General features: G+C 41.3%; 2 protein-coding genes across 6 annotated transcripts; one reads left to right on the forward strand and one right to left on the reverse strand.

The window, feature by feature from the left end:
- Positions 1-1,696: 1,696 nt before the first annotated feature.
- chmp3 (charged multivesicular body protein 3) lies at positions 1,697-7,428 on the reverse strand. Of its 4 annotated transcripts, none has more exons than XM_024430207.2 (6): positions 7,014-7,428; positions 6,290-6,380; positions 5,196-5,375; positions 3,615-3,736; positions 2,819-2,933; positions 1,697-2,691 (listed from the first exon to the last, which is right to left on the reverse strand). In XM_024430207.2, exons 1-6 carry the CDS (start codon positions 7,056-7,058, stop codon positions 2,552-2,554), a joined length of 693 nt encoding a protein of 230 aa, XP_024285975.1. In that variant the 5' UTR covers positions 7,059-7,428; the 3' UTR covers positions 1,697-2,551. The 4 variants fall into 4 exon arrangements, with proteins under 4 accessions (XP_024285975.1, XP_024285976.1, XP_024285977.1 ...); XM_024430208.2 differs by having other exon boundaries at positions 6,320-6,380; positions 7,014-7,425; XM_024430209.2 differs by lacking the exon at positions 5,196-5,375 and having other exon boundaries at positions 6,320-6,380.
- An 859-nt stretch (positions 7,429-8,287) lies between these two features.
- On the forward strand, positions 8,288-18,540 carry hspa4l (heat shock protein 4 like). Of its 2 annotated transcripts, XM_024430202.2 has the most exons (20): positions 8,288-8,670; positions 10,138-10,195; positions 10,321-10,461; positions 11,077-11,199; positions 11,359-11,458; positions 11,922-12,055; positions 12,160-12,404; positions 12,508-12,584; positions 12,713-12,864; positions 13,007-13,113; positions 13,262-13,395; positions 13,965-14,161; positions 14,393-14,443; positions 15,287-15,361; positions 15,471-15,614; positions 16,040-16,165; positions 16,296-16,403; positions 16,648-16,767; positions 17,343-17,504; positions 17,625-18,540. In XM_024430202.2, exons 1-20 carry the CDS (start codon positions 8,564-8,566, stop codon positions 17,805-17,807), a joined length of 2,544 nt encoding a protein of 847 aa, XP_024285970.1. In that variant the 5' UTR covers positions 8,288-8,563; the 3' UTR covers positions 17,808-18,540. The 2 variants fall into 2 exon arrangements, with proteins under 2 accessions (XP_024285970.1, XP_024285972.1); XM_024430204.2 differs by lacking the exon at positions 14,393-14,443.
- The last annotated feature ends 66 nt before the right edge of the window (positions 18,541-18,606 follow it).

Below are 18,606 nucleotides of genomic sequence, written 5' to 3' on the forward strand. Positions count from 1 at the left end.
GAATGTCCACCAGAGCTGTTGCCAGAGAATTTAATGTTCATTTCTTGAACATAAGCTGCCTACAACATCATTTCAGAGAATTTGGCAGTATATCCAAACAGCCTCAAAACCGCAGACCATGTGTAACTACGCACAGCCCAGGACCTCCACATCAGTCTTTTTCACCTGCGGGATCATTTTAGACCAGTCACCTGGACAGCTGCTTAAACTGTTGGTTTGCACAACCGAAAAACTGTCAAAAACCGACCCAGGGAAGCTCATCTGCGTGCCCATTGTCCTCACCAGGGTCTCGACTTGACTGCAGTTTGGCGTCGTAACCGACTTCAGTGGGAAAATACTCACCTTCAATGGCCACTGACACGCTGGAGAAGTGTGCTCTTCATGGGTGAATCCCGGTTTCAACTGTACCGGAGAGATGGCAGACAGCGTGTATGGCATAGTGTGGGCGAGCGGTTTGCTGATGTCACCGTTGTGAACAGAGTGCCCCATGGTGGTGTTGGAGTTATGGTATTGGCAGGCATAAGCTACGGACAACGAACACAATTGAATTCTGTCGATGGCAATTTAATTGCACAGAGATACCGTGACGAGATCCTGAGGCCCATTGTCGTGCCATTCATCCGCTGCCATCACCTGTTTCAGCATGATTAGGCAATGATCTATACACAATTCCTGGAAGCTGAAAATGTCCCAGTTCTTCAATGGCCTGCATACTCACCAGACATGCCACCCAATGAGCATGTTTGGATGCTCTGGATCATTCTGTACGGCAGCGTGTTCCAGTTCCCGCCAATATACAGCAACTTCACACAGCCATTGAAGAGGAGTGGGACAACATTCCACAGCCTGATCAACTCTATGCGAAGGAGATGTCGTGCTGCATGAGACAAATCGTGGTACCTTTTTTTAAGGTATCTGTGACCAACAGATGCATATGTGTATTCCTAGTCATGTTAAATCCATAGATTAGGGCCTAATGATTTTTCAATTTACTTATATGAACTGTAACTCAGTAAAATATTTGAAGTAGTTACATGATGCATTTATATTTTTGTTCAGTGTATATTTCATGTTTTAAATGGTGATTAAGTATGAAGATTGTTAGGTTGTAATAATTAAATCACCAATATCGGTTAGTAAGCCTATTGCAGAGAAACTCTGGAACTAAAATCAAACTGTTGAGCAGGCCAGGTAGTCTGGATTAAACATGTTGTAAGAGTATGATAAACACCTGTAACTGCTCAGTAACACGTATTATAATTATCTGCCATTAGTTGATGCTTGTAATCTTGAGAGTTTTCCCGAAAACATAACAGCTACAGTCCGTTTTGACTGGTAACCTACATATCAACAGTCAGAGGACAGAGACAGAGTTTGGTTACGTTACACTAAGGCTGATGAGTGAGGGCTGTGGTTGGTAGAAAAATAATCCCTTTGTCCATATTAGAAACCAAGAGAAAATAATCTCACACCTGAATGTTTTCACAGATGTTGCTTTTCCCCATAAAATAAGCAATAAAAGTAGTGACCTACAAAACAGACACACATTACTCCTCTATTGTCCTTATCTTTCAGGTCACATTCAATAATGGAGAGGCCAGACAACAGTAAAATTTACTATGTTCATTTCCATAATTTCCTGCACACAGAAAAAACAGAAGTATGCACAGAAAAAAACATCCCATAACACACAGGGTCTGAAACAAAACTAACCAATCATTTTTATTTTTTACTGAATAAGCACAACAAATTATTAGGACTTTGAGGCCAACAATATACAGTTAAGGAAGCTGGATCTCAATGTAAAAAATATGTTAGTCAATTTCCGTGCATTCTTTACCCCTCCAAACAACTTTATATAAGACAACATAATATAGATATATATGTACTGTACAGAGACAAACTACTGACAGAAGTTTGCTTTTTAGTTCTAGTGTTTATAATGCTGAAAGTGAATGAAATATCGTATTAAATTGTAATACTGTATTCAATTTGGATCTAGATCAGAGTAGTGATGGATTCAAGTTTCATGAACACTTGAATGTGATGAGTCACTCATTTCATTTCTCAATGTAGAGCAAGACGTTTCCATTACAGATTAGATATGTCAGTGACCGGCTCAGAGTAAGTCTCTAGTTAATCCACCCAATTGGAGAATGAAGCCTCGACTTCCCCAAATACAAGACCAAAATAATCAGACCACACTCAGCATTTAAAGATACAGATGGGTCCTTCTTATTTTTTAGCTATCTTGAGATTCATACATCTTTATTAAATGTTGGGTGTACAGACACGCCACACATTGAGTGATTTCTGGGTTTACCCAGTTAACATGTAAGACCATAAAATGCCCTTTCCATTAAGAACAGATCTGATGTGTTATTTAGCCCTAAACATTGAAAAGTTCACAGCCCAAAGATAATCCAAAATAACTATGTGAAAGAAAGAGACAAAATGTGGTTGAGAAACCACTAGGTAAACCGTACACCAAAATTTACCTTGTACATCCTTAGGCAGGCAAAAAGACTAAGGGGACAGAAAGAGGTCAATCTTAGCTCCTTAAGGCTGCCAGTCTAGAATGCATCTCCTCAATGTCCTCCTCCGACTCATCCTCTGAGGCTGCAGCTGCGGCAGGAGGCTCCATTTCAGGAAGGGCGTCTGTGACTTTGCTGGGCGCTTTGCCAAGGGCACCTGATATGGAACAAACCACCAGGGGTCAGCATGTATAATAGTCTTTTTTTTATCCTTGCCAGACAGGCGATAATATACAGCCCCAAACAACTGAGACAAGCTTGATTACCAGAGGGACTATCTTTACCTGCTGTGATCTCAAAGAGGATCTTATCAACTTCTGCCTCTGCTGCCTCCTCCATCTCATCGTCATCCTCCATGCTTTCAAAGGTATCCTCCAACATCTCCTCGATGATACCAGCCTGTGGGACACTCACAACATAAATAATCAATACTCAAACAGTATTTACTCATTTAAACATAAACATTCAATATATATTCAAACATAAACTATGTTTGAAGCTTTGGGGCCTCCCGGGTGGTGCAGCGGTCTAAGGCACTGCAGCGCTTGAGGCTTCGCTACAGATCCGGGTTCGGGAGACCCATGAGGCGACGCACAATTGGCCCTGTGTCATCCGGGTTCGGGGAGGTTTAGGCCGGCAGAGATGTCCTTGTCCCATCGCGCTCTAGCGATTCCTGTGGCAAGCCGGGCCCATGCACCCCGACACAGTCGGCAGTTGTACGGTGTTTCCTCCGACACATTGGTGCGGCTGGCTTCGGGGTTAAGCAAACAGTGTGTCAAGAAGCAGTGCGGCTTGGCAGGGTCGTGTTTCGGAGGACCCATGGCTCTCGATCTTCACCTCTCCCGAGTCTGTACAGGAGTTGCAGCGATGGGACAAGACTAACTACCAATTGGATACCACAACATTGGGGGTAAAAAGAATACTTAAATATATATATTTGGCAGTGGTTACCTAAACTGGACAGCATCCCTGAGTCCCTGAGACAGCTACACACATAGAGAAATGGACATGAGCAGTGATAGATTTATGCTCCCAACAGACACAAAGTGGCCACAGTGAGTCAGCAGATATGCGACTGACCTTCATCATCTCCTTAGACAGCTCCCTCATGGTGCCCTGGATCTCTGGGATCTTTACTAAGCTCTGCATGGCTTTCATGACCTCTGTGCTCTTCTGAAGGGCCCCAGCTACACGCAATACAGCTGAAAAAATAACAGCAGAGTCACACACAACCCCTTCCAATTGGGATGTGTAATGTAGCATGACATGTAAAGTACATATTCATATTACGGACATAACTTGGCCTGACCACTTGGCTTGACCAGGAAAAACTTAGGATCCTACTAGCTTACAGTTACAAAGCGTTTCTATGAATTTATCATCAACTGAACTTATCCTGGGTATTTTCAAGATACACATGGCCAAAAGCTTGGCAAACATCTCATTACAAAATCATGTGCATTAATATGGAGTTGGTCCCCCCTTTGCTGCTATAACCTCCTCCACTCTTCTGGGAAGGATTTACACTAGATGTTGGAACATTGCTACAGGGACTTGCTTCCATTCAGCCACAACAGCATTATTGAGGTCGGACACTGGATGTTGGGTGATTAGGCCTGGCTCGAAGTCGGCATTCCAATTCATCCCAATGGTGTTCGATGGAGTTGAGGTTAGGAATCTGTGCAGGCCAGTCAAGTTCTTCCACTCCGATCTTGACAAACCACTTCTGTATGGACCTCGCTTTGTGCACGGGGGCATTGTCATGCGGAAACAGGAAAGGGCCTTCCGCAAACTGTTGCCACAAAGTTGGAAGCACAGAATCGTCTAGAATATCATTGTATGCTATAGCATTAAGACTTCCCTTCACTGGAACTAAGGAACCTAGCTCAAACCATGAAAAACAGCCCCAGATCATTATTCGTCTTTCACCAAACCTTACAGTTGGCACTATGCACTGGGGCAGGTAGCATTCTCCTGGCATCTGCCAAACACAGATTCATCCGTCGGACTGCCTGATGGTGATGTGTGACTTATCACTCCAGAGAACACGTTTCCACTGCTCCAGAATCCAATGGTGGCGAGCTTTACACTATTCCAGCCGACACTTGGCATTGCGCATGGTAATCTTAGGCTAGTGTGCGGCTGCTTGGCCATTGAAACCCATTTCATGATGCTCCCGACAAACAGTTATTGTGCCGACGTTGATTCCAGAGGCAGTTTGGAATTCGGTAGTGAGTGTTGCAACCGAAGACATTTTTACACCCTATGTGCTTCAGACGTGCCATTCTGTGAGCTTGTGTGGCCTACCACTTTGCGGCTGAACCTTTGTTGCTCCTAGATGTTTCCACTTCACAATAACAGCTCTTACAGTTGACCGGGGCAGCTCTAGCAGGGCAGAAATTGAACAAACTGACTTGTTGGAAAGGTAGAATCCTATGACGGTGCCACATCTAAAGTTACTGAGCTCTTCAGTACGGGCCATTCTACTATTAATGTTTTCCTATGGAGATTGCATGTCTGTGTCCTCGATTTTATACACCAGTCAGCAATGGGTGTGGCTGAAATAGCCTAATCCACTAATTTGAAGGGGTGTCCACATACAATATACACTATATATGCAAAAGTATCTGGTGGCACTACATCAGTTGCTTTAACACTCACAAAGCTGGTTCTTCATGCTGAGTAGTACAGAGTTCATTTGGGCTTTGGAAGCATAAAGTTTGCTGACTGCACGCTTCGAATGGATCATCTCTTTTGCAAGAACCACACACACGTCCCGGTGTCCCTTTTTAGCAGCATCTTTAATGGATCTCTTTACCTTCTCCTCCTCCCTCTGAATGTCTGAGATACAAGAGAGGAACAATGAGAAACTGCTAAATAATGTAATATAACAAACTGTAATGTATACATAAGTTTGACAGCAGCTTTCATTTGTGTAGGTTGTCTACCAAACGTGCATTGGTGATGAAATTTCACTTCCTTATGTTATAAAATACATATTACCAAGACAAATATTATTATTCATGTTCTGAATCGTTCAGTGGGGTCTTTGTCTCACATTTCATTAACAGTAGTATACCCAAAAACTGTTGACAGAGCGGTGCAGCTTTCTCGCAGAAACTTTTGAGGATTTTACATGTTGTGGTGGTTGTCTTCAAAGTCATTTCCGCAGGTCGCAAAAAGAAAAAGCTGGATTAAATGTAAAAGGCTTTTAAACTTTTTTTAAATAAACAGCATGTTCAGTGTTCCATTGATATTTCAAAGATATGCTTTTTTTTGATGAGAAATCTTTTTTTTAAATAACAGGAAAATATCGCATTGAGAAGTGTATACTAAAATCTGATAATACTACGTCTCAAAATCGATATCTATGCCCTGCGGATTTGAGAAGAAAGATGCCGAGTTCAACCTGAAAGTGAGCCTTCATTCTTGCACAGCATCCAACCTATAGCTGACACGAAGCTGTGCAATTTAACTTTTTTTCTTCTCTGGCCTCCGTTGATTTAGTCACCCTAATTTTGGCCATCCAACAAGGGTAAAAACTCCAATAACTTTTGAATGGATTTTGATAGACATGAGGTTTGGTCCATTGGTTTAACAGTTTTTTTTTTTTTTACCCATTAGTGAAAATATGAGATTTTGATTGGGCACCCTACTTTGTGTTTATGTTGCTTTAGTGTATTGAAAACGATTTGCTCTCTGACATTCTTAGAGTAACAAAGAGAGTAACAAAGCAAAGTTGCACTGGACCTCACATAAAATAGCCTTGAAGCTCTTCTTCTCACCTCGAATTTGTCTGTCAATCACTCTCATCTCCTTCCTGATTTTGAGTGACCATTCATTTACCTTAAATGATAGAAAAATTGAATTAAGCGTAAAAAAAGAGTAAAATATGACATTAACTGTGCTATTCACTGTAAAGGTTCGAGGAAATGTAGTGTAAACACAGCATATTTTAGACAGAACCATGAAAACGTGCTTTAGATTGTTGGTTTGTTTACATCCGAAGATGGTGCTGACTGCTACCTGCTGCTTGTACTTTAACGTTATCTGTGTGGCTGGCCATAGCATTTTCGGGAATAAAGTTTGTAAAGATACGCTACACATTCTTTCAATACAAGTAGCAAGCACAGACAAGCACTTAGCTTGCTAGCTAACAATCAAACTGAAATGCTAACGTTAGCTAGCTCAGCAACAGTTGCCTAGCTAACGTTAGTTGGCTAACGTTAGGGAGCCAGCTCGTTAACGTTATCTGCCTTGGTCAACGTTATCTAGCTAGCTAACGTTGCATTAGCTACTTTAAAACACAACGCTATTCCATTGAAGTTGAGATACGACTGAGAAGAGTTATTCAATAAACGCAACACCGTCGCCATGCCATAAATAACCAGAGCTGGCTAACTTCGAATGCATTGTTTGGCTCGCTGATAGCTGGCTAGCTCGCAAGCTCGTCGCCCCTTACCAGAAGCCTTTACTTACCAAGTCTTTGGGTGGTTTATCGTGTGTTTTCCCGAACAGCCCCATGTTGATTACAACGTAAACGTTAACTTAGCTAAACTGATAATAATACAGAAAACCACAGAAAAAGTGTCATACACCTTCAACCACTTCCTGATTCCAAGCTACGCCACTTCGCCTCACAGGCCACGTTCCAATACGTACACGCAATCTTATTTTCCTGTATTTTTTCCTTGAATCTAAATGACGGAAACTATGTAGTGCTAAATGCAAAATAATGCACAAATTTATCAAACGTATTCAATATTTCCAAATGATAAGGTCGTCAATATACTTCAACCAATAGACCCAAAGCATGACATCAGAGATAGGCCTAGCAAATGTAATGTGTTTTGGATCCAACACAAGGCAGTGAGTGGTATGCTACCTGGTGGCCACTTAAATGGTAGAAACCGCAGGAACACATAGCCTAATAACTAGCCCGTGGGAATGTCTACATGGCTCATAAGCGTTCAGCACCATGGACAGCTAGTTACACGATGAAAGTGAACTAAAACAAAGGACTGATCACAGATTCAGCACCATGGCCGCTGAACAGCGTTGAATCCGAGTAGGTCATATGAGTGAAGATTCAGCTCACCTGTGTTGTATTGTGGTTAGGTCCCCTGAAACCTAGAATTGTAGGCTATAACTAAAGGAATACATTGAAGATATTTGGAAATACTGAACTCTGACTCTTTGGTATCAGCTTCATACCTTGAGCTGGACCTGTTCAATTCCAGTATTCCAGTTCAATTACAGCCTCTCAGTAATACTTTTGGCTTTGGTATGTATCAACATTGAGGTATGCCTAGGCTTACATATCTGTATAATGGTGACATGACGCTAGGCCTGTGATCCCTTTGTATGTGGAGTGTCAATGGAGGGTGTGCAACTCAATATTAGGAATGTGTTCATAATGTTTTGTACAGTTAGTGTATATCCAGTGGTCTGCAAAAAAAGGGTATTACAGAGGTCAATATAACTTGTTGTTTTTAAAGCATTTTGCCTGGCAGGATTGCTTCTCGTGGCAAATCCACTTATCCCTACACTAGCAGACCATGCCCTACACTGTCACTCATGACGTAAAGGCAGATTCCCTTTCAAGGACTTCTAGATTTTTCTCTCATATGGTCTGTCGCACCAATCAAATACACCTTTGGTGAATTTTAACCAATAACAGATAGCAGGGGCGGGTTTTAAAGGCATTCCAGACTGATCTTTACAATTGCGCATGTTTGCTTGGATTGCCGGATGGTACTGTAGCCATATAGAGGCTGAGAGAATCCTGTGGACATCCAGGCTCACTGGGATTAGGTTGAATGAGTTGACTATAAACAGTTTGTTTTACATAACAGCTAGTAATTCAGTCAGCACTGTGTAAACTAACTCTAAAATAGATGCTGAAAACGAAAGGCATAATTTAAAATAGCCTACAGTCACGCATAGTGGAGTATTTTATTTTTCTAATCGGAAAGGTGTCAAGTGTCAGTCGTAACGTGGAATAGCGCAAGCTAACAGCTACGTTCATTATGTCAGTAGTAGGTATTGATGTGGGTTTCCAAAATTGTTACATCGCTGTTGCCAGAAGCGGCGGCATTGAAACCATTGCCAATGAATACAGTGACAGATGTACGCCGTAAGTATATCATTGACACTATATAGAATGTGACTGTGCGCAATGTTTGCGACTGGATGCGCGCTGTAGCCTACCTGATGGCGTAGTGATCAAATGCTTCTACGATGGATGTTTCATGTGTAATTATGAATATCTTACATTGGAGGATGACATTACATTGGATAGTATTTTTTCTTCCATGTACATGCGTAGCCTATTGATTGGTATATTTTTCAGCTTTGCGTATTACAACGTTATAACGTCGTCTCCATTCTCAGAAGTCTTTGTTACATGTTAATTTTACCAAATTACTTAATAATTGCAATCGTATACGTATATGGAATTTTTGGCCTTATCTTACACTTTTCTATCCTATCCTGTTCCGAGACATGGTTTTTAAGGCTTGGCGATAGCCTACGCCCAAATATGACCAAATTGTTCAGTATTAGAATGTTTTTGTTGATTTCTTTCTATATCTCATGTCTTATCGTTGTTTAAATGAATATGTTTACATTACTCTATTTTTGAAATAAGATATGTTGTGGGGGGTTTTTCAAAGCAGGCCTATGCGTTGAGTGTCAACAAAATGTAGGCTATATCGCATTTTATTTCTTGCGATCATCATTGCATTTGCTGGGACTTGACTGTTGTGGATTTTTTTTTGCTCTCAGACATAGAGTACGACAAATTCCCATGTGGACAGAATCATTTGAACAAAGATAAATATAGGCTCTAGATTGGCTGCTTGTACGCCTATGGCTGCTTGTAAGCCTATGTAAATGTGACTATCATACACACGTTATGACGTTGGAAGAGGTGACTGTGAATACATATATATTCACATGGAGCCTTATGGCCTAAAGTTTAGTTGACACGAATTCCTCTCGAAACTGCAAGATTCCACCTGCTCCTCCTAACATGCCACTATGCAAGGTGCACCAATACTCTCAGTGAGAGGGAATGTAATGACCTGGGTTTTATTACAGCCTGCTCTTGCAAATAACTACAATTTCCAAATAACTAAAATGACATCAGAGCAACTGCAGGCATCTTTTTCTATGCATAGAAAAACCCGGATCACTCTTTGTCAGCAACACAATGAGCTGATGCCGTAAGTGTATCAGTTAAATTAGTTAAGAAAGGGATATTATTAATGAGCACGAATTCTTCGGAATCCTCTTCCCGAAAAGGTCTGAAGCTTCTGCGCATGTGCGGTATTCTCTACTTTACTCACGGTCTTTGCTCTACTCGTTCGGCCGCCCAGAGAACAGGCTACTATTTTAAATATTTGAAGGTGAACTGTTCTGTCTTACTGCCCTAATTCATAATACTTTCACAGACTCCCTTGTGTAATTCCCTTAATAATCTGCAGATTTTCAACCTCCATCGTTCTAAACTGGTATTCTTCTTTCTATGTCAATCTATCTTGTAGCCTTCCATCAACCATTAGGCATATTTGTTATGTATTTATTTGTTTTGGTTCCCCAGGGCCTGGGTGTCTCTGGCCTCCAAAAACCGCACCATTGGAAATGCAGCCAAGGGTCAAGTAAGATAATCAAATGAGAATAGATTTTATAGTACTAGTACTGTGCTGATAAATACTTTTTGGGAAATTATCAAATTGGTCAGGATCAAATCACATGTAAGTAAAAAAAATATGTTTTATTTCAGATTATAACAAATTTCAAAAACACAGTCCATGGCTTCAAGAAGTTCCATGGCAGAGCGTTCGATGACCCATATGTCCAGGGGGAGAAACCCAAGTTGCCTTACAGCTTGCACAAGCTGGCCAGTGGCAACACTGGAATCAAGGTAACACCACTGTACACATTTCCACTCGGTTCCTTTTTCACTGCACTCCATTTATATTTTCTTCTCTTTAGCTCCATCACCCCATGGTCCATTGTCACTATGTACAGTACCATTGTTATTTTGCTTAATTGTTTGTATTGTCTACTGTATTTGACCCACAAAGAAGATAATTTTGCAGTTTTAAAGCAAATTTTCTTGTAGTTTTATACATTTTGCTATGTCTAATGTGTATTCATGCGATATTGAGTGACTCAAACATCACCATAAAATGTATGGGCTGAAAAACTTAGCTAAGAAACATAAGCCGACATGGTCTAGTTGATCTATACATTTCTGAGAAGTTCTAAATATGCAAGACTGACATGACAAGAGGAAAACTGATGATGCACTACCCAATTTTGAAATTACACTGTCTGAATTTATTATTACATCTTTCAAGAGTAAGTTGAAAACTGAGTTCCTTATTATTATTATTTTTTTTAATTGGGGGGGGGGGGCCCGCACACCCCGCACACCCCGCACACCCCATGCCGACCCCACACACCCCATGCCGACCCCACAGTTTGGGAACCATTGGTCTAAATGGCCTAAATTAAAACTGTGTCCCATTCATAGGTGCGTTATCTGGATGAGGACAAGGTATTCACAATTGAGCAGGTAACAGCAATGCTGCTGACCAAGCTGAAGGAAACTTCAGAGAGCGCCCTCAAGAAGCCAGTTGTGGACTGTGTGATCTCTGTGAGTTACAACAATATATTGCAATACACTGAAAATGGAACTAGTCAACATAATAACAATATAGCTACTGCACATCTGAATATACCATGAAACTAACCATACAAATATTTCCATCCTATTTCAAGTTTATTCTTTTCTAACAAGAGTTTTGTTTCATAGGTTCCAAGTTTTTTCACCGATGCAGAGAGGAGGTCTGTGATGGATGCCACCCAAATTGCAGGGTTGAACTGTCTTCGTCTGATCAATGACACCACGGCAGGTCAGTGGTTCCCACAGAGTGTCTTTAGATTTATTGATTCTAGTTGCCTAAAGCATTAATGTGTATTTCATTGTTCCACAACACATTTTTTATTTATATCAACAAGTTTATTTGATTAGGGAATATCATTATCCCAAAATAGGCTGGGGTTCCCTAGAGACTACAGTTTCGCAAGTCTTAGTTTCTCCCCTTAATCAGCAGGCACTGATATTCACAGAGGGCATTTGAAAAGCCCCTTGTTGGATTTGTAGGCCTGTGTAAGCCTGCCTTTAAGTTACAATGTGTAGGCCTTTAAGCTGACAAACATATAATCATATTTTGTGATATTAGGTTTAGGGGACCAGGATGACTTTATAACACATACATTACTTATATTCATTTCCATCCACTAAGATGTTCTTATTCCTGCAGTGGTGTAGTGTTATTCATTAGAGTGTCTCATATTGTTGTTTCTAAATGGCAGTGGCCCTGGCTTATGGGATCTACAAACAGGACCTGCCCACCCCAGAAGAGAAGCCACGCAATGTGGTGTTCGTGGACCTGGGACATTCATCATTCCAGGTCTCCATATCAGCCTTTAACAAAGGCAAACTCAAGGTGGATTTTTATTCCTAAAGTACTGAAGCCTATCACTATTTTCACCCTTCTTTTAAAATTATTTCTTCCATATTTAACCCTTAACTGTCTGGTCAATTCACCAGGTCCTGGCAACAGCCTTTGACCCCTACCTGGGTGGGCGTAACTTTGATGAGGCACTTGTGGATAACTTCTGCGAGGAATTCAAGGCAAGGTACAAGCTCAACGTGAGGGAGAACCCCAGGGCTATTCTGCGGCTGTCTCAGGAATGTGAGAAACTGAAGAAGTTGATGAGCGCCAACTGCTCTGACCTTCCCATTAACATCGAGTGCTTCATGAATGACATTGATGTGACAGGCAAGATGAACAGGTACACATATCGATTTGTGACCCCTTCGTTTAGCTTCCTATAGTCTTAGAGATTTATATGCATTAATGATAATTCCGCTTTTCCCCTTCCTTTTCATTTTCAGAGTCCAGTTTGAAGAACTGTGTGCACCCTTTTTGATGAGAGTAGAGGCACCATTGAAAGCAGTTATGGAACAATCAAGTACGTCATTTTTATCAAATCAAATTTGATTTAGTAGATGAACATCCGTGGTGACAGTAAATGATATTTCAACAGTAACCAGAACATGTATTATTTTACCCTCTCTGTGCGTTTGTGTTTTGTGTCAGAGCTGAGCCGGGATGAGATCTATGCAGTGGAGGTGGTAGGAGGAGCCACCAGGATCCCTTCCATTAAAGAGAGGATCTCCAAGTTCTTTGGCAAAGATGTCAGCACCACACTCAATGCAGATGAGGCTGTGGCACGGGGCTGTGCTCTTCAGGTACTCCTCTATCCTCTTACAGAGATGGAAACTTCAGCCATCAATTGTATATGATTTGCTGTAATATTCAGTGTGTAACAAAGTGATTGTGTGTTTGTGTCCTTGTTTGGGTGTGTGTTTGTTTATGTATGTGTGTGTGTAGTGTGCAATTATGTCCCCAGCGTTTAAGGTGCGTGAATTCTCTATCACTGATGTGGTTCCCTTTCCCATCACCCTGCGTTGGAAGTCCCCCACAGAAGATGGAGTTGGGTAAGGGCACATACTCAGCTGGCTCTATAGAAAGAAACATGCGTCTGTAGGTACAGTGTTGTTTATAGTAAGATGAGCAGACATCACAACTCAGTGTTTCCCTCTGTGTTTGTCTTGACCTCATTCAACACCACTGTCTGTTCTACAGAGAATGTGAGGTGTACAGTAAGAACCATGCAGCACCCTTCTCCAAAGTCATTACCTTCCACAAGAAGGAGCCCTTTGACTTGGAAGCGTTCTACAGCCTCCCACAGGAGCTGCCTTACCCGGACATCAGGATAGGTACACCTGCTTATTCAACTCAGGCCTCTGCAGTTCCTCCATCTTTAATGTACCTGTTCAAGGAATTTGAAGGTGGTCTCACTGAACATAAAATATGTAGCTGTAACATCCGGATGGCACTTTGCTATTCTGCCTTGAGATCCCCTTACAAGACAGAGCAGTGTGCTCTATGGAATTCAGCTCCAATATGTCTGTAATGGCTATTTGCAAGTGTTCCCTGGTGGCCAGCCTGATGATGAACAATGAAACCCTATAGTGGGGGTCTCCCACCTGGCTGGTAATTAGGACTCAGGCTTAATCTCTCATGGAACACTGCGTCCCTATGAGTCACAGGAGTCATTTACAGAGCCGAGCTGTGTGTGTGAGTGTGTGCATTATAAGGGGGTGTCGCAGATGGGATTTCAGTTTGAATGAAGTGCAATTACTAGCTAGTCAGACCTCATCCTCTTTCCCCTGTCTCTGATGGACATGTCAATTCTCCAGTGTGTTTGTGTCATTTCTTGTGACTCCATCAGGTGTGACATTTGAACGTCTCTCTCCCTCCATCCCTTTCTCTCTTGCTTTCTCAGGGCGTTTTTCTGTTCAGAATGTGGTTCCCCAGCCTGATGGAGAGAGCTCCAAAGTGAAGGTCAAAGTGCGCATCAACGTGCATGGCATCTTCAGTGTTTCCAGTGCCTCCCTGATCGAGAAGCAGAAGGGTGAAGGAGAGGATGTTCAGATGGACATGGAACCCACTGTGCAGAATGAAGGAAGGCCAGAGGACCAGGTAAGAGAGATAGGAGGAGTGAGAAGATTCACCTGAATTTCACATTTGTGAAGTTCGTTTTTCAGCCACTTCACACTATTTTAAGATTTCAGAGCGACAAAGAAGCTGTTGTTTAATCTTCCCTTTGAATGTCTTAGGTCTAAGACTTAAAGCACTGATTTGACCTCATGTCTTTTTCTATGTGGTTATTTTCACTCAAGCCCATTTTCTCTCTATTCCTGGCTCTTGAAGCTGCACCCCTTTCCTCTCATTGAAGATGACACCTTTAACTATATGGAGGAGGTTTGTGGTCACTGTGTGTGATTAGCCCTCACTCCAATCCCTTTTCATACTCCACTTCACCTTCTGCAAGGTGAAGTCCACTGCTGGTCTCATCTGTGGAGCACTGGTCTCACTAAGGTTCATCACATAGAGCTTGAGAGAACGGGTGTGTTTGTATAACCAGGCTTGGCAGTGTGTGACGCCAGAGGATACATGAAGCCAGTGGAATAGCTATTAAGATTAATATACTTTCCACATCTTCATAGCTCTATCCTTCACAGGCTGTGCTGTACCTGTGTCTGCTATAAAAAAAATCATCCCCCACTCCTTTGATATTATCAATATGTCAGTGTATTTGAATGTGTTACTCATACAGATCATAACATTCTAATTGGCATCTCTGAACAGTAGAGATTTTGATTAGATTAAAACAACTATCCAGTGAAAATCATATTCCGTTGTTGACTCGTATTGACTCGTTGTTGACTCGTATTTGTGGCCAAAGCATAAATTAGAGAAAACTCCACTTAAACTCCACCTAAAACTTGTATCTCAAACACACCATTCCAACACAGAAAAGCAGCTTTTTAACTTACTTAATTACCATATTTTGGAAGGAAAACTATTTCACTCATATTGTAATTAATTATAGATCATATTTCATAGAAATCTGGAAACACTGCACAGTTACTTTAACAGGAGGGGTGTGCAGCTTGAAGTAAGCTGGTTTAGATAGACATAGGTGTAACATAATGAATTTCACTACTAAGGTGGTCCATGAGTCAAACCTACTGGAAGTAGAGCAGCCAAGAGTTGATTGTAATATTCAGGTGATGTTGCTGTGAGAGTGTTCTACTGTCTCAGACTAAAATGCAGGTGGACCAGGAGAGTCAAGGCCAGGGGGACCAGCAGAATGAGGATGTCAGTTCCTGCAGTAAGGTGAATACATTCATAATAAGAAACTATAATTACACTTTTATGTCTTGTGAAACACTGAGAATCAATATAAGAGTTGGAACTGATTTATTTGTTTAATCTCCCAACAAAGGAGAGAGTCCCTGGTGAGAAGCAGGACCCAGCAGCAGGGGGAAGCAAGCCCAAAGTCAAAGTGAAAAGCACTGACCTTCCCATCCTGGCCAACATCATCAGACAGCTGGACAGGGGGGTCCTCAATGACTTTGTGGAGTATGAGGTGAGTCACTCTTAAGGCCTTCCCAGCAGCGGAGTCATATTCTCATTGTAATGCTGGTCGCGTCGACTGGGGAAAAAAACTTTGACCCTAAGGAAAGCTTATTGTAAAGTAAAACTTACCTGCCTTGTTTAGTTCAAAGACATAAAACATGAGAACATGAGTAGGAAGGGTTTCTGTATGAAGGTTAACAATCTGAACCACCTTTGGAAATGTAACAGCAAGTTCTGCATTAGTTGTCTCATTCATGATTGACCTATGTAGTACACTTCTACAAAACTGTGGCAGATGATGTACCTCACTGTGTCCTATATTTTTGTGTGGCTGGATTCCATTGAGCCGTCTGGGAGTGGGTATTAGAGGAGGCGGAAGGCTGATTTTGGCTCTCAGCACACGTGCCTCCCTCCTTTTCTCTCTCTGTACTTCAGAGCCAGATGATCGTCCAGGACAAGCTGGAGAAAGAGAGGAATGATGCTAAGAATGCTGTGGAGGAATATGTGTATGACCTGCGGGACAAACTGTGTGGCATCTATGAGAAGTACACCACTGAGGAGGTAAGAACCTAGATTAACATATTCCTTTCAACTAATAAATAAATATTGCCACATTGAACAAAGAACAAGGCTTTGCAATACATCATGTGTTAACTGATACCTGTTTTGGCCTTTCTCACCTTCCAAAAAGGACAGTAATCGTCTGACAATGATGCTCGAAGACACAGAGAACTGGCTTTATGAGGAGGGAGAGGACCAAGACAAACAGGTCTATGTGGACAAGCTGGAAGATCTCAAGGTTAGTGTTCATTTAGCATAAAGGATTTTTATATCCAGCCTCTGCCTGCACCCATCTGCTATTATGGCAGTTCTGAAATCAGGAGCAAGATACGTGAATAATAAACAAATGTTTTGGGGGGCATTTAGGTGAACAGTGTCATCTCCATTTGAAAACATTAACCTCCGTTTGAAGGTTTGGCTTCGTGACTCAGCATTTTTTTTGGTGACTTGACTGATGTGATTTGACTGATGTCCTTTTCCAGAGTTTTGGCCAGCCCATTCAGGACAAACACAGGGAGCAGGAGGACAGGCCGAGGGCATTTGAAGAAATGGGCAAGAAGATCCAACTCTATATGAAGGCTGTGGAGCTTTACAAACAGAAGGTAAAAATGTGAATACTTTTCAGCATCCTTTCATCTTTGTGATCTTTTTGTTTTTCTGGATTGCACTGATGTCAGAAAAGGCATTATCATGTTGTTGCGTGCTTGTTATCTCCTACTTTAGAAACATTGAAGTCGTTCTATTTCTATGATTGAACCACCAATTACTAAAGTTCAGTGTGAGATGCAGTGAAATGATGCTGAGACCATTTACAATGCCCCTTTTTCTCTGTCAACTACTACACCACTGCTCTGTTGGGATTGTGCTAATTACTTTCCCTGTATTACCTTTTCCATATTCAGTACACTCCATTTTACTTGTTTAGTGTCATCAGTCGTCTGTGGCCTGTACAGTTTTCAAACCTGGTTAGGTCAATGTCATAGTCATTTTATGAGCAATTGTGACACTATCTGTTCTAGGACTTAATATGTTTCTGGGTTTAACCCAGGATGTATGTAATAAACGATCTGTGAAATTTAGATTAATTAATTATTTTGTGAGGGTATAGATGAGGTAATTTACGTAATGAGATAGATGTGGTCTAGCTCTAATTGTTTTGTTTCCTATCTACACTCAGGATGAACGTTACCAGCATCTGAATACTGAGGAGATGAGCAACGTGGAGAAGTGTGTAAATGAAAGTATGGGCTGGATGAACAGCAAGATGAATGCCCAGAGCCAACTCACCATCGCCCAGGACCCAGTAGTCAAAGTAGCAGACATCATTTCCAAAATACAGGTGTGTGTGATAAGAGGGTATGATTCAACCATATGACATGCTATTGGCACATCGTCACCAGTTACTTATCGTTTTAATAATACTGCATGTTCCGATCTCCCACATATACCTATACTTTAGGAACTGGATGAAGTATGCAACCCAGTGGTCAACCGGCCGAAGCCCAAAGCAGAGGATGTGTCAGAGGAGAACTACAAGAGCAACGGGGCCCATAACGGCCCAAGGCAAGGAGCTGACGGGAAGGGAGAGGCAAAGGGAAGCAACCAGACAAAGCCTCCCTCAGGAGAGATGGAGATTGACTGAGCCCCTCTCTGCCAAACAAGCTCTGCTATCATCACTCTAGCTCCCATCAGAGCAGGTCTACCCAAACATACATAGTATATCAAGGGACCATTTTTCCATGTCCACCACCACTCAGCAGGCTGTTTTGTGCATTTGTATTTAGAGTCCCCCTGTTTGATTTTTACCTTTTTAGACTTTCCCTTGTATGTTACAATGGTGCACTCCTTCTTGAGTGGTTAGACAATACCATATATAGTCATTAACTGTAAAACTAGATATAGATTAAAACAATGCAGGCTTTCCCAAAAATTGTTTTTCTAAACCATATGTGTTTGCATTTCAAAAGTCCCATAAGCAGATCTCTAAGGTGACTCTTATTGCACATAACCTTGTAGTGAAACATAAGTAGAATTACTGTCTGAACAAACGCTAAGGCTTATTAAACTATTAGTAAACTATGTATGCAATAATACATATTATATATATTTGTATTTAATATATTAATTTGAAAAGATGTCTGTATGTCTAGATTCTGTAAATATTATTTTAGTAATTTAAACTGGCCAGTGCATATAGTTGTGTATAGGATACATTCCTAGTGTTGAAATGGGTGACACACCACAACTGTCAAGTAGCAAGACAAGAGAGCAAGGTGCTGCCTATTCTTTTACTTATTTTCATGCATTTCCATATTTGAATCATGAGATTTTAAGACGGCAAGTAATAAATGCATTATTTTTGTCTTTAAGACAAACATTGTGTTATTTCATTATTGATCGAAATGTAATTGACTAAAGTGCTAAAGATGTGTAATCAAAGT

The sequence above is a fragment of the Oncorhynchus tshawytscha genome, linkage group LG08, assembly GCF_018296145.1.
Source record: "Oncorhynchus tshawytscha isolate Ot180627B linkage group LG08, Otsh_v2.0, whole genome shotgun sequence".
Taxonomy (NCBI): domain Eukaryota; kingdom Metazoa; phylum Chordata; class Actinopteri; order Salmoniformes; family Salmonidae; genus Oncorhynchus; species Oncorhynchus tshawytscha.

Bases quoted from the DNA above. Each gene is read 5' to 3' on its own strand.
- hspa4l (XM_024430202.2), top strand. From the start codon at position 8,564: ATGTCAGTAGTAGGTATTGATGTGGGTTTCCAAAATTGTTACATCGCT. The intron at 10,196-10,320 runs GTAAGATAATCA...GTTTTATTTCAG, and splicing joins GAAATGCAGCCAAGGGTCAA to ATTATAACAAATTTCAAAAA. The intron at 13,114-13,261 runs GTAAGGGCACAT...TCTGTTCTACAG, and splicing joins CCCACAGAAGATGGAGTTGG to AGAATGTGAGGTGTACAGTA.
- chmp3 (XM_024430207.2), bottom strand. From the start codon at position 7,058: ATGGGGCTGTTCGGGAAAACACACGATAAACCACCCAAAGACTTG. The intron at 5,376-6,289 runs GTGAGGTCCAGT...CTTGTATCTCAG, and splicing joins GAGCTTCAAGGCTATTTTAT to ACATTCAGAGGGAGGAGGAG. The intron at 3,737-5,195 runs GTGAGTGTTAAA...TTATTTTTTCAG, and splicing joins CAGCATGAAGAACCAGCTTT to CTGTATTGCGTGTAGCTGGG.